Source organism: Sphaerodactylus townsendi, linkage group LG07 (genome assembly GCF_021028975.2).
Source record: "Sphaerodactylus townsendi isolate TG3544 linkage group LG07, MPM_Stown_v2.3, whole genome shotgun sequence".
Lineage (NCBI taxonomy): Eukaryota > Metazoa > Chordata > Lepidosauria > Squamata > Sphaerodactylidae > Sphaerodactylus > Sphaerodactylus townsendi.
Window position 1 is genome coordinate 10,647,414 of NC_059431.1, and position 14,567 is coordinate 10,661,980.

Below are 14,567 nucleotides of genomic sequence, written 5' to 3' on the forward strand. Positions count from 1 at the left end.
GGAAAGAAATGTTTTGAGGGGAAGATAATTTTTTTTCAAAAATTCCAAAACATCAGGTGGGCTCTTCCTGATGAATGAACATTGCGCTTTCTAACTTGGTTATAGTAATCATCTCTGAACCTCGTGGACTTTGTAGCATGCAGCTGAATCATAAAACTGCATGTTTATGAAGAGTGGGACTAGGAGTAATCCCAGAAAAGACACACTTTCCCCAGAATTATATTTTTGCAGGAGACTTTTTTTCAACCCCTAGTTTTGTGGAAGGAACTGAAGAAAACTATTTGCCAAAGGACACCATGGGATTTCTTATCCTTGTTTCCATCTCTAAATAGCTTTTTAATTTTCACTTTTCCTTGTGCAAATAGAACCCATGAGTCATTGTTTTCGTGAAGTTTTCTTTCTCATTACCCCACATGCTCATCATTAAATTAAATTTTCTCATTCGTGTACAGGTTTTCCAGTATCACTTGGGTGCTGTGTGGTTTCCGGGCTGTATGGCCGTGTTCTAGCAGCATTCTCTCCTGACGTTTTGCCTGCATCTGTGGCTGGCATCCTCTGAAGATCCTCTGAAGATGCCAGGCACAGATGCAGGCGAAACGTCAGGAGAGAATGCTGCTAGAACACGGCCATACAGCCCGGAAACCACACAGCACCCAAGTGATTCCGGCCGTGAAAGCCTTTTCCAGTATCAGTTGTGCATGAATTATACAGTAGACATATATTGTCGGGTATCTCCCGGGCTATCTCTCTTCCCCAACAAAGTGGCATACCATTAACTCAGAGAACACTGAACAAGAGGCAGGATTGAAGAAGAAGACCAGGAATGTGGATGTATACGCTGCCTTTCTGTCCTGTAAGGAGTCTCAAGGCAGTTTACAAACTCCTTTTTCCTTCCTCTCCCCACAACAGATACCTTGTGAGGTAGGTGGGGCTCAGAGAGTTCTCAACAAACTCTGAGTAGCCCAGGGTCACCAGCAGTGGCATGCCTGCCTATGGACAGGGTGGGCAGTTGCCCATGGGCGCCCCCTTGTGGCAGCCACCAAAAATGCTGGTTTGTTTGTGTTTTTCTGGTATTTTAGTGTTTGGGGGGTTTTGGCCTGCAGAGAGCGCAGTTTTTAGGCTAGCAGCACCGAAATTTCAGGGATTTTTCGGGAGACGTCCCTGATGATATCACCCAGGTTTGGTGAGGTTTGGTTCAGGGAGTCCAAAGGGAGTGCCCCATCCCCCATTGTTTCCAATGGGAGCTAATAGGAGATGGGGGCTACACCTTTGAGGTTCCATAACTTTGGACCCCCTGAACCAAACTTCACCAAACCTGGGTGGTATCATCAGTAGGGTCTCATGAAGATACTCTGAAATTTTGGTGCTGCTATCTTAATAATTGCACCCCTGACAGCAGGCACCCCTAAATTTCCCCAAATCCACCCCCTTCCTGCCAATGCTTTTTTCTTTCTTTCTTTTATTCTCTCATCTGATGATGCTTTAGAAATGATCTGGTGGGAAAAAATCATTGTTTGGTCATGGTGGGGGAGGGTGGTTGCCCATGGGGGGCATCAAACTCAGGTTTTGCCCAGGGCTCCAGTTTGCCTAGGTACGCCACTGGTCACCAGGCTTCATGTGTAGGAGGGGGAAACAAATCCAGTTCACCAGATAAGAGTCTGCTGCTCATGTGGAGGAGTGGGGAATCGAACCTGGATCTCGAGATTAGAGTCCACCAGCCCTTAGCCACCATACCACGCTGGATGTGGCATGATCCTTGAACGCCCATATGGACTTACCATTTCCCACTTTTGACATTCCATTCTTTCACTGCATTATTAAATTAAAAAATAATGATTAAACCAAGCACCTACTGCTAGTGCTCTGCCTTGTCCAAATGGAAATACCTTCTGGGATACAACGGGGCTTTCTTTGCATGACAAGCTACTGCAACTTCAACCAAACGACAAACGAAAACACCCATGCAAACATGATGACTGTGGTGTTAACAGAAGAAAATTGTAGGGTACGTGCCATTATGCAGATCAGTAACATACACCGCACATATAAATTGCACGTGTACACCGCACAGCATGCAAGCATCGCACGAGCAAATGTGAAGAACCAGCACCCAAAAAGAACCACCAGAAATACCAAGAAATATATATGTAAATATAACGAGAAACGAAACAGGGGGGCTCTTTGCTCATCCTTGACAATACCTGTGTCTCCGTGCTGGCCAAAAATGTTAATGAAAACATCGGCATCTGTTCCACTGCCATTTATATCAGCTGTGAACACTCTGACAACATATTTATTTCCTGCATAGAACGAGAGAGAGAGAGACCACATTTTCAATGGTAATGCAAGATGAAGACTGATGTTAGATGCGTAGCACCGACGGCTTACCTCTGAACACTCCATGCAAAGCCTCTCATTTACGCCGTTTACTAAAGACAAACCGGCCTTACCGCAGGATACGTACCACCTCTTCCCACGTTACGCCTGGAGTAAGCTACTTGCGCTGTTCTGAGATCAGGCGCACGCTTACCGCAGGGGTGGCCAACGTCTGTATTCTTGGTGGCTATTTTGACCTTCTCACAGACTGCCTGGCTCTATCCTAAAAGGAAGATCGCCTTGCAGCAAAGTAAGCAACGGAAGATATACATTTAGATGGTCATGCACGAACAGTGAATGGACACCAACTCTAAAGGGGCACCCAGGGCATCAGATAATAGTCCTCTGCTTGTCCACAGTGGTCCCGAGATATAATATATAATCTGTGCAAGGCCCCTTCCGCACGTGCAGAATAATGCACTTTCAATCCACTTTCACAATTGTTTGCAAGTGGATTTTGTTGTTCCGCACAGTAAAATCCAGCTGCAAAGTACACTGAAAGTGGATTGAAAATGCATTATTCTGCATGTGCGGAAAAGGCCTAAAACTATATATCATGTGGTGTTAGAACAGAACCAAGACTGGAGCAACACACCATTCTCTCAATTTATTAAAGGAAGAAAGAAGGGGGTTGGGAGGGAAAAGGCCAGCTAAGATGTGCATAACATCTTCATTGTATTGTCGAAGGCTTTCACGGCCGGAATCATGGGGGTGTTGTGGGGTGTTCCGGGCTGCATGGCCGTGTTCCAGTTGCATTTTCTCCTGATGTTTCACCTCTGAAGATACCAACCGCCGATGCAGGCGAAACATCAGGAGAAAATGCGACTGGAACACGGCCATGCAGCCTGGAAACCCCACAACATCCCAACATCTTCATTGCTGCCCTCACCTCTAAGCCTGGCAGAATAGCCGCCTGGCAGGCTCTGTGGAATCGGGACAAGTCCTGTCAGAAGTTAGCCTCATTTGCTAGGGCATTCCAGCAGCCTGAAAAGGTCCTGGCTCTAGCTGAGGACAGACAGACCCATTATTATTGTTATTGTTGTTATTATTATTATTGTTGTTGTTGGTGGTGGTGGTGGTGGTGGTGGTGGTGGTGGTTTGGTGGTTTGGTTGTTTGGTTGTTTGGTTGTTTGGTTGTTTAACTTAATATACCGCCCCATCCCAAAGGGGCTCTTTTGACCCAGGGACCACCAGCAAACTGTTATTGGCAGAGTGTAGAGCTCTTTGGAGGACATATCGGGAGAGGGATCCAGCAGGTTCTCACAGGTTCCCGAGAGTAGGTTACTAATTATTTGTGTGTGCCGAGAGGGGGTGACTAATTGGTGATTTGGCCACGTGATTTTTGCCTTAGTTACGCCCTTCCTCCGCTCCTCAGCAGTAGCGTGCAGAACTTGAAGCAGTCTAGCAGGAGGTGCACCGGCGTGCGTGGCAGCCTGCGCCTGCGTGCATTCGTTTCCCGCCCAAGGACCGGCGCAGCGGCTGCATCCTTGCCACAGCCCCGCCCAGGAATGCCCCGCCCCAGGAATGCCTGGCCACACCCCCGGTGGGCGCTACGCCACAGTTTGAATCCCACCACCATGGGAACCTGTTACTAAAATTTTTGGATCCTACCACTGGATAGGGACGTAACATCAGTTACCATTCCAGCTAACGCAGGCTGTGCATTCTCAGTGAAAAACGTATAAAAGCAAAATAAAAACTATTTTCAGCCTATTTTAAGACAATCTTAATCCTCAATTGTTCAAAGGCGGATGAGATTCTGGGTATGGTCCATGAATTGGAAAACGTTTGCATGTCAGGGGCATTTGAAATAAATCCTTTTTAGAGGGATTTTTAAAAAGTAGTACATCTGCGCCCCCTGCTGGCTAGAAGTGGTTTGAGTAGCCACTGCAGGTATTCTTTCCAAAATTGAACGTCTGAAACATAGCGCTGAATAAAAACGAGAATTTACTAATGGAGGGGAGGCAAGATGACTGAGCAATCAAAAATAGGTGCCATGTGATTGCTTATTATGCAAAGAATCCAACAGTGTCAGCTTAAGAATACTTTCCTGGGAGTAAGTCCCATTGAATAAAACGAGAACAGCAGTGGCATAGCGGTTAAGAGCAGGTGCGCTGAACTGGAACACCAGCCAGGAGAGAATGGCGGGGGGGGGATATAAATCCAAACTTCTTCTTAAGAACACTTTCCTGGGAGTAAGTCCCATTGACTAAAATGAGAACTTGCTTCTCAATGGTCTTACTTAAGACGGTTCTCAAAAAGGATCAAATTGGGGGGGGGAGGGAATCAGCTGCTGCGATCAAGGGCAGGAGGTGGGGCTATCTGTAACATTGCTAAGCAAACTGAAGACATAGACAATAAGATATCTGGCTAATCGGGGCCTTTTCGGCCTTGGCTCCAGCCTGGTGTCAGCTGATACCAGGTCCGAATGGGATCTTAGTCACCGGGTCTGCAAGATGAAGATGTCCCACCAGTCCTTTGGTTGAGGCAACTCTGGCTCTAGCCTGGAGATGAGTTGCAATTGTAGGAGATCTCCAGACCCTCCCTGGAGATTGGCAACCAACCCTTGGAGATTGGCAACCAACTCCCTGGAGATTGGCAACCAGTGTTACATCCAGCATGAACATTCCACTTGGGAACATTCCACACGGGGTGTTCCGGGCTGTACGGCCGTGTTCCAGTAGCATTTTCTCCTGACGTTCTTCCTGCATCTGTGGCTGGCATCTTCAGATGATCCTCTGAAGATGCCAGCCACAGATGCAGGAAGAACGTCAGGAGAAAATGCTACTGGAACATGGCCGTACAGCCCGGAACACCCCACAACACCCCAGTGATTCCGGCTGGGGAAAGCCTTTTACAAAACATTCCACATGTTACATCCAGCATAACCATTCCACTTGGGGTTGCCAATCTCCAGGGAGGGTCTGGAAATCTCCTACAATTGCAACTTATCTCCAGACTAGAGTAGAGCTGCCAGACTCCAGGTTCTGGCTGGAGGCTTCACTCTACTACATCTGATATCTGGGCAACACATCACCTGAAGAAATGGCTGCTGAAGAAGAAGAAGAAGAAGAAGAAGAAGAAGAAGAAGAAGAAGAAGAAGAAGAAGAAGAAGAAGAAGAAGAAGAAGAAGAAGAAGAAGAACAAGAACAAGAACAAGAACAAGAACAAGAACAAGAACAACAAGAACAAGAACAAGAACAAGAACAACAAGAACAAGAAGAACAAGAACAAGAAGAACAAGAAGAACAAGAAGAACAAGAAGAACAAGAACAAGAACAAGAACAAGAACAACAGGAAGAACAAGAAGAACAAGAACGAGGAGGAGGAGGAGAAGGAGAAGGAGGAGGAGAAGGAGGAGGAAAAGGAGAAGGAGGAGGAGAAGGAGAAGGAGAAGGAGAAGGAGAGGAGTTTGGATTTATATCCCCCCTTTCTCTCCTGCAGGAGACTCAAAGGGGCTTACAATCTCCTTGCCCTTCCCCCCTCCAACAAACACCCTGTGAGGTAGGTGGACTCTACGGCACAGGTGTCAAACTCGCAGCCCTCCAGATGTTAGGGACTACAGTTCCCATCATCCCCTGCCAGCATAATGCTGGCAGGGGGTGATGGGAACTGTAGTCCAGAACATCTGGAGGGCCGCGAGTTTGACACCTATGCTCTATGGCATTATATCCCACAGAAGTCCTTCCCTGTCCAAACAATGCCTTCCCCAAACTCTGCCCCCAAATCTCCAGGCAATTCCCAACCTGGAACTGTTAACCCTGGCCAACCCGGTGGCTGTGATGCTAGATATCTATAATGGAAGGGAACCTTTTCACTTGTATGAGATTCAGAATACTGCACTGGGGAAAGGCCTAGGGTTGTCCAACTCCTACTGGGAGTGGGGTTACCCTCACATTGGACCCCCTCCCCCTGCATTGTTCAGCAAGCTGGTGGGGGCTGGGTCTTCTGGAAATGATGTCAACATGCTGACAGCATTAAGCACCAGGCCTCAATTTGCACCTGGTAAGACCCACCACTGTGTTGCCTGCCGATACCCCCTGGCAACATAAGAACATAAGAACATGAGAACTAGCCTGCTGGATCAGAGTCCATCTAGTCCAGCACTCTGCTACTCGCAGCGGCCCACCAGGTGCCTTTGGGAGCTCACATGCGGGATGGGAAAGCAATGGCCTTCTGCTGCTGCTGCTCCCGAGCACCTGGTCTGCTAAGGCATTTGCAATCAGAGATCAAGGAGGATCAAGATTGGAAGCCATAGATGGACTTCTCCTCCACAAATCTGTCCAAGCCCTTTTTAAAGCTATCCAGGTTAGTGGCCATCACCACCTCCTGTGGCAGCATATTCCAAACACCAATCACATGTTGTTTGAAGAAGTGTTCCCTTTTATTGGTCCTACTTCTTCCCCCCAGCATTTTCAATGAATGCCCCCTGGTTCTAGTATTGTGAGAGAGAGAAACCTATCCAATAAATCTGTGTAAAAGAAGAAGAGTTTGGATTTATACCCCACTTTCCTCTCCTGTAAGGTGTCTCAAAGGGGCTTGGAAACTCCTTTCCCTTCCTCTCCCTGCAACAGACACCTTATGTGGTAGGTGGGGCTGAGAGAGTTCTGAGAGAACTGAGACTAGCCCAAGGTCAACCAGCAGGCTTCATGTGAAGGAGTGAGCAAGCAAACCCAGTTCAACAGATAAGAGATCCAGTGCTCAGGTGGAAGAGCAGGGCATCAAACCCAGTTTTCCAGATTAGAATCCACCTGCTCTCAACCACTACGCCACGCTGGCTCTCGGGAAGAGCTGCGTGGGCATTTCTCTGGCCCTTCTTCACTCTACAAAACTATTAGTGGTAGCATGGGCTGATTCTGGCAGGAAGCAAAGCCTAATTAGATCTGGACAGGCTCCTAGTTTTCAGATCCGCACCAGCTCCTTGGCAAACACTGTGAGGAACAAGCGACGAATTGAAATTCAAACAGACGGAGGGGACTGATCCTCCCAATGCCCGTGGGGGAGGGAGGGAATCCTTCCAGCATTCCATAGAAAATGTCTATTGGAAACCAAAGGGGGGGGCGCAGGGGAAGCAATTATTGTGTCACTCAGCAAACCGTATGTCGGCTCTGTCAGCTGCAGGAGGCATAACGCTGACTCCACTGATCACAATTCAAGCATTTCTAAATTAAAAATGTATACGAACGTTCTTAAAGGATCTTGGGAATTGTAGTTTAATAAGAATGCTGAGGATGCTGTCAGCTTGGAGTGAATCATCCAGGACTATGGTTCCCAGAAAGGAAAGCTCGGGGGTGAAGACAGGGGGGTCCAACTTCAGCTATAGATGCTGTTGTGCCCCCAGAGACACCCTCACTATTCTCCTTATTGAAGAAGAAGAAGAAGAAGAAGAAGAAGAAGAAGAAGAAGAAGAAGAAGAAGAAGAAGAAGAAGAAGAAGAAGAAGAAGAAGAAGAAGAAGAAGAAGAAGAAGAAGAAGAAGAAGAAGAAGAAGAAGAAGAAGATCTCCTGCCTTGAAAACCCGCAGTGGTGGCGAACCTTTGGCACTCCAGATGTTATGGACTACAATTCCCATCACCCCCTGCTAGCATGGCCAATTGTAGTCCATAACATCTGGAGTGCAAAAGGTTCGCCACCACAGCCCTATGGGGTCACCATATAAATCAGCTGTTGCTTGAGGGCACTTTACACCGACACAGACAGTATCTTAAAGCATAATACAAAAGGTGTAGTAGACATAAAAGGTGTGGAAACTTCACTCCTTATCTGGAGAAAAGTTTTGTGTTATTTAATTGTTTTGTTTCACCATTGTACTCTCTATGGTGATTTCTACACAGCAGAAATGAAAGGTTCTGCAGACGTTTCGAAAAGATCGGTTTTGGCATTTTGTGTTTCCACCGTGCGGAGATCAGAAGTGTTGCCAGCCAAAGCGATCTTTTTTCCCAACCTGCTGCACAGAGCTCTTGTCATTTCACAGTTGCACCTACCCTTTTGTGTGCTGCTGCAGAGATTCTCCGTGCCTCTGCTATCTGGCGAAGGTTTTCCACGGAGGTTTCCTCTGCTTGCAGCTCATCAACACGTGATTTCTGTGTGAAAAGTAGATGAATAAAGTTTGTTTTGCCTAGCGTTCCCGCATGCATGTTGTTTTTCTTTTTTCTTTTGTTTTGAGGGGCTATCTGTGATGCTATAATGAAACAGATATGTGCATATTGCAGCCTCTCTGATCTTGTCCCAGTAGCTTCACAGACATCCCCCTCAAAACAAAAAAAGAATTAAAAACGACACGTGCGCCAGATTGCTAGGCAAAACAAACTTTATTCATCTACTTCTTACATGGAAATTGCGTGCAGACAGCTACAAACAGAGGAAACCTTAAAGGGAAACCTTCAAAGAATCTCTGCTACCATACCCAAAAGGGTGGGAACGAGTGGCGAAAATGAAAGCAAGAGGTTTGGGCAGGAGAAATAAAGAGTTTCCTGCCTGCTTTTGTTCGCTCAGCAAGCAGGAAACGTTTTCAACCTGGGTTGGGGGGGAAAGATTGCTAGCTTAGCCATTTTTGAAGAGCCCTGGTTGAAAGAAATATGTTTTGAAGAAGACATATTTTGAAGAAGAATATTTTGGGGAAGAGAGCTGTGTGGACTTCTTGCCCAAAACAGGTTCTTAAACCTACTAAACACATTTTGTTTCTGCTGTGTGAAATCCCCCTATTCCTGTGGAAGAAGCTATGTCATCTACACTCTGACAGAGAAGAAAACTCTCTCGGCACGGCATTCTTTCCCAATTTAGGGACCTAATCAGACTTCTTTGTAATCATATTTATTATTGATAACACTGGGCGAATTTCAACGCGATCCAAAGAAAGCACCTGCGATAATTAGGGCAACAGAAGACAGTCGCCGCTTCGGGCCATTAACAAGCGACAGTCACCGTTTCGAATGAGCAGCCTTGTCTGCAGAGTGACACAAACTGTTATCAAAATCATTTCGCACCCATTGTGCCTCCGCTTTAACCACCTTCTCGGCAGCCAAGAAGTCAGCTGCGGCAGTTCCTGCCATTCCAAGCCCGTTTGTAACAGCCAAGCAGCGACGGCCAGGTTTATAAACATGTTGCGCTCGCAACAACAGCACGCTTTTAACTTAGGAGCAGCAGTGCCTTAGGAGGTTAAGAGCTCATGTATCTAATCTGGAGGAACTGGGTTTGATTCCCAGCTTTGCCGCCTGAGCTGTGGAGGCTTATCTGGGGGATTCAGATTAGCCTGTGCACTCCCACACATGCCAGCTGGGTGACCTTGGGCTAGTCACAGCTTCTCGGAGCTCTCTCAGCCCCACCTACCTCACAGGGTGTTTGTTGTGAGGGGGGAAGGGCAAGGAGATTGTAAGCCCCTTTGAGTCTCCTGCAGGAGAGAAAGGGGGGATAACAATCCAAACTCTTCTTCTCTTCTCTTCTTCTTCTTCTTAACTAGTTTAATCCAGGGGGTCATCTACCTTGTTGAGCTTTCTTTTCTTTTTTTAATTTCGAGAGTGTGTAGTAATGCCGCCACAAAATGGCTGCCATGGGAGGCCAGTCACAAAATGGATGCCAGGAGTGAATTACAATAGGAGACACCATTTTAGATACCGCTGGCTTCGCGCCAGGATTGCATCACCCCTATTCTGAGGAGTCCTATACAAATTCAGTCTTGGGTGCCTGAGAGAGTGCATCCACCCGTGTATTTCCGCCCAGCCACTGAGAAAGGAGGGGAAGGCCTGTCTGGCTGTCCTGCCCCTTCAGAGGTGAGGGGGTGGGGGCAGCCCATAGGGCCTTCTCTGCAGTGGCCCTCACACTGTGAAATGCCCTCCCTCCAGAGGTTCACCAGGTGCTTACTCTCCTGGAGTTTCATCACCTAGTGAAGACTGTCCACTTCACCCAGACCTTTGGCTGACTCTCCCCACTGTGAAGGTGACCCCAAAGTGCCCATACACCCGTCCTATTTTGTGGGTGGATGCTCGAGATTGTTGATTGCTTTAGGGTTTCTAGGATGGGGTTTTATTGTGAGGTTTTGTATGGTTTTCACCTGAGACCTAGGTAAAGGGCAGGGAATACAGACAGGTAGGTAGATAGGTAGATAGATCAGGTGAATTAACAGATACTGGAGTTGATTAACTAGTTAGAACCAATATTTACAGATGAGGCTATGAAATAAGTTTGGAGGTTGCCTTCTTGGATAAAAGTTACCTACATGTTTGGGTAGAATGATATGTTCATAGCCAGATGGGACTGGCAGGGCCCTGATCCGCTTCCTCTAGCTTCCTGGTAATTCATAATTTATCACAACCTATGACACAGTTTCCAGTCTTCCCTCAGGTGGATTTGGGGGTAGGGTTGACAATTTCAGGTTGGGGAGTTCTTGGAGATTTGGGGGGTGGAGCCCAAAAAGTGTGGTTTGGGAAAGGGAGTGATCTCAGTGGGGAATAGCCCATCCTCCGAAGCACCCATTTCTAGACCCATCTAAACTAGTCACTGAACCCACAACTTTATAGTGATGGATGGAATACATTTTGCCTCTTGCTGTTGTAGCCGAGATCCATGTGCCTGCTGAATTCGGTGGGGGGAAACTCTCTATTAGCTGAATAGGCTCTTGACAAAAGGGCCTTTGTCATTTGCAGCTATTCAAAGTTAAGTGACTCAGAGTTAAGAATTTATTAGGGGAAAGGAAATAGCAGGAGGCAGAACAATATCCCTTTCCTTGTAATTAATACCTACAATGAAAGTTAAAACCGACACTACACGACAGCACTTAGGTAAATAAGAATCCACCGTGGCACAACCAGCCGAACAGCCACGGCGCATGTGGCAGCCTGTGAAATCGACAGGAGAACAAAAGGCCAATGAACTCAGCCCCGTCAAATGCAATGTCGTCCTCCCGAGAAACCGAACAGTGTTCGGTGGGGAACTTGCAAATGCCTATCAACTTCAGGACAATAATAGAAAGTCAGAAACTGTTTCTGTTTTATCCCCACCTCCTGCTTATCTGCTATAGTCTTTTCTCCTGTTTAACATCGCATTCCCCCCCACGTTTTAAACCTTAAAAGGAGCAGCAGTGGCGTAGGAGGTTAAGAGCTCGTGTATCTAATCTGGAGGAACCGGGTTTGATTCCCAGCTCTGCCGCCTGAGCTGTGAAGGCTTATCTGGGGAATTCAGATTAGCCTGCGCACTCCCACACACGCCAGCTGGGTGACCTTGGGCTAGTCACAGCTTCTCAGAGCTCTCTCAGCCCCACCCACCTCACAGGGTGTTTGTTGTGAGGGGGGAAGGGCAAGGAGATTGTAAGCCCCTTTGAGTCTCCTGCAGGAGAGAAAGGGGGGATATAAATCCAAACTCTTCTTCTTGTTGTTCTTCTTTACCTCCAACGTGAATCCACCAGTTCGAAATCTGTCTCATCAAAGAGAAGGTAAACCAAGTTCAGTTTCCTGAGTCAACTTTTCAGCTGCCAGAGCTGAACTGCTCACCTACACATTTCAGGCTCCGTTTTCACCCTCTTGACACAAGGGTCACACTTTTGCTCAAATTACCTATGAGCTCCGGAGGGTGACCCTGCTGGTGTCAGCTGGAGGGGACGCAAAGACGGCTGGCAGGATGCGTAGGATTCAAGTAAACACCATTAAGCTAATGACAGATCTACCCCATGGAAACATGGGAAGGGGCTGCAGTTCAGCAACAAAGTAAAATAGGTTTGACCCAGTTCGCAGTTTGCACACGAGTAAAATAGGTTCGACCCAGTTCCCTGAGAAGGGTACTAACCTAGGTCGAAGCCATTGTTGTTCCCCACTGCAACCAGCTTGATCCCAGCTTGGAGGGCGGGATCATCCTGTGCCTCTTCGCCGCTCCGTTCCGATTGGCTACTGTTCTACAGCCATGTTCCGTCTATCCCCACACACGTTATTAAAAAAACTGCCACAGGAATGGAGGGACGAAGGTGGCGTTTTTTGATTGGCCAGCTGTACGCATGCCCGAAACACTCAGCTGTGATTGGTATTCTGTTTGACATATGCTCTGATTCATATGTACGCTGACTGATATGTAGAAAGGGCTCTTCTCTTCCTCCCTGCACCTTCCTCGTTGTCTATAGCTTCACACTGATTGTAGATAAGTAGGCAAATGATCCTGGGAAGCCTCCTGGCCTTGGATAATAGGATGTCCCTTGAAGTGCAGGGGGGAGGCTTAGCAGGTGGCATATCTTTCTCTCTTGCATCCTTGCGGCGCCTAGGCCTCCTAAACAACTCTTTTCACACTTTTGCTGGAAATGTGGGCGGGGGGGTTTTGAATGGAGATATAATACCTTAGGAAAGTCAGATTCTCTAGAACTGGCTTTCTCTAGCTAGTTATTTGCTGCCTTTAATAAACACTATTGATCAGGAATCCAGAGTCCATTTATTGGTCTAAGATCCAAGACCTAACACTGATGCTGATATCACAGCCATCAATCATGCTGATATCATAGCCATCTGTTTTCACCAAGGAACTCTGGCAGCTGTATTTCCAAGAAAGGGGACAGAATTCTGATAGGGAATTCTCAATACTCTCACCAGGGTACAATTCTGAGGGGGCTCTTGCTGCCCCCCTCAATCCATTTTTCTGCACAAAAGGTGCACTGAAGGTCGAAGGGGGGGGAGATTTCACCAATTTTGCCGCTCCATATTCAGCAATGTAAAATGGCAAATCAAGAAACTGAGAACAGGGCAGCTTTGAAGAGGGACAAAAGAACAAAGAAGATGCAAAATAACATGGACTCTAGCAGTTTAGAAACAGTATAACTGATAACAATATAGTACAGTGGTGGTGAACCTTTGGCACTCCAGATGTTATGGACTACAATTCCCATCAGCCCCTGCCAGCATGGCCAATTGGCCATGCTGGCAGGGCTGATGGGAACTGTAGTCCATAACATCTGGAGTGCCAAAGGTTCGCCACCACGAATATAGTATGTTATTTGGTAGGTTTCAGATAGAAGAAATGTTGTGAGAGTTTCTAGCCAAAGAAAGAAGTGAAAATATAGTTCAATGATTTGGTATAACAGATGGGGACCAGCAAATCATAATTTGTATGAGAAACTCATGATTGTTATCTTTGCTATTTTTTTCTTGTGACAAGAAGCAAGATGATAGAGTTCAAAAATGGGACATATTTTTGCAATTTATGTAAAATTATAATATATGTATTCATATATATTCCTATATTATATGATATGATATGATATATTCCTATATCATATTATTCCTATAATTCCTATTATATATATTCCTATATTATATGATATGATATGCTATATTCCTATATTATATTATTCCTATAATTTTAGAAGACATATTTGTATTGATTTTGAAATTTGTTTGAGCTTATAATTAAATAGCGCCCATTCAAGCAGGGCAGTTAGAGACGATTCTCAAAGCCTCTATGGATAGGAATCTAAACTAATTATCAGCTTCTTAGAAGATGTTCCGTGCCCGTTGATCCCGCTCACGTCTAGTAAGACATTTGTTAACGCATGTAATGACTCATATAATTCCTCTCCCACATTGTCTGCACAGAATTAATGGGGGGTATTATCATCATCCTTTTACAAGCAGCCGGCGTGAAAAGACAGAAACAGAAGATAAAAGGGATGCAGGACCCTCAAGAATGTAATTGCTCGCATTCTTGACCCACAACGAACCAAAAAGCGTTGTTGGGTGCACTTCTTGCCAGGAGATTAGCAACCAGATATAGGAAAGCTAACCGGAGGCTTCGGGCGTCTCAGAGCCGAGCCTATATCCGAATCAAGCCTGGCAAGAGTCATCCAGCACAATACCTTTAGGAACGTCCATTGGATTAAGGGTGCCAAGCAGATCTCTCACGTTCAGCCCGTCGCCGTCATCTTTGCTGAGCCAATTGTTGCACGGGAAATAAAAGCGGAGGTGTGGCCTGTTCATGTCGGTGACGATCACCCGGTCCAAAAACCAGCTGGGGTTCATGCTCGTGTTGTCGTGCTCGATTCTGGAAAAGCAAGTCGGGAGGGGAATCAGAGTCTTACGCAGGACGAATGTTTCGGAGAGATCCGGCTGGGCCGTTTTCATTTGGTTTACTGACTGTTCGTATCGTGTTTTTATTTGTTTGCAACTTGGAGTTTGGTTGCAGCACAATCTTGAGCAAGCCCATGGAATTAGACCTGAGTAGGAT

At 46.5% G+C, this 14,567-nt stretch overlaps 1 protein-coding gene across 1 annotated transcript in view; it reads right to left on the reverse strand.

Annotated features, from left to right (window-relative positions):
- The window catches only part of LOXHD1 (lipoxygenase homology PLAT domains 1), a 222,387-nt gene that overhangs the window by 188,974 nt on the left and 18,846 nt on the right, over positions 1-14,567 (reverse strand). Inside the window, exons 4-5 of the mRNA XM_048504316.1 lie at positions 14,200-14,384; positions 2,202-2,300 (exon numbers count right to left, since the gene is read on the reverse strand). Coding sequence (XP_048360273.1) covers positions 2,202-2,300; positions 14,200-14,384 — 284 coding nt within the window. The remainder of the gene's footprint in view (positions 1-2,201; positions 2,301-14,199; positions 14,385-14,567) is intronic.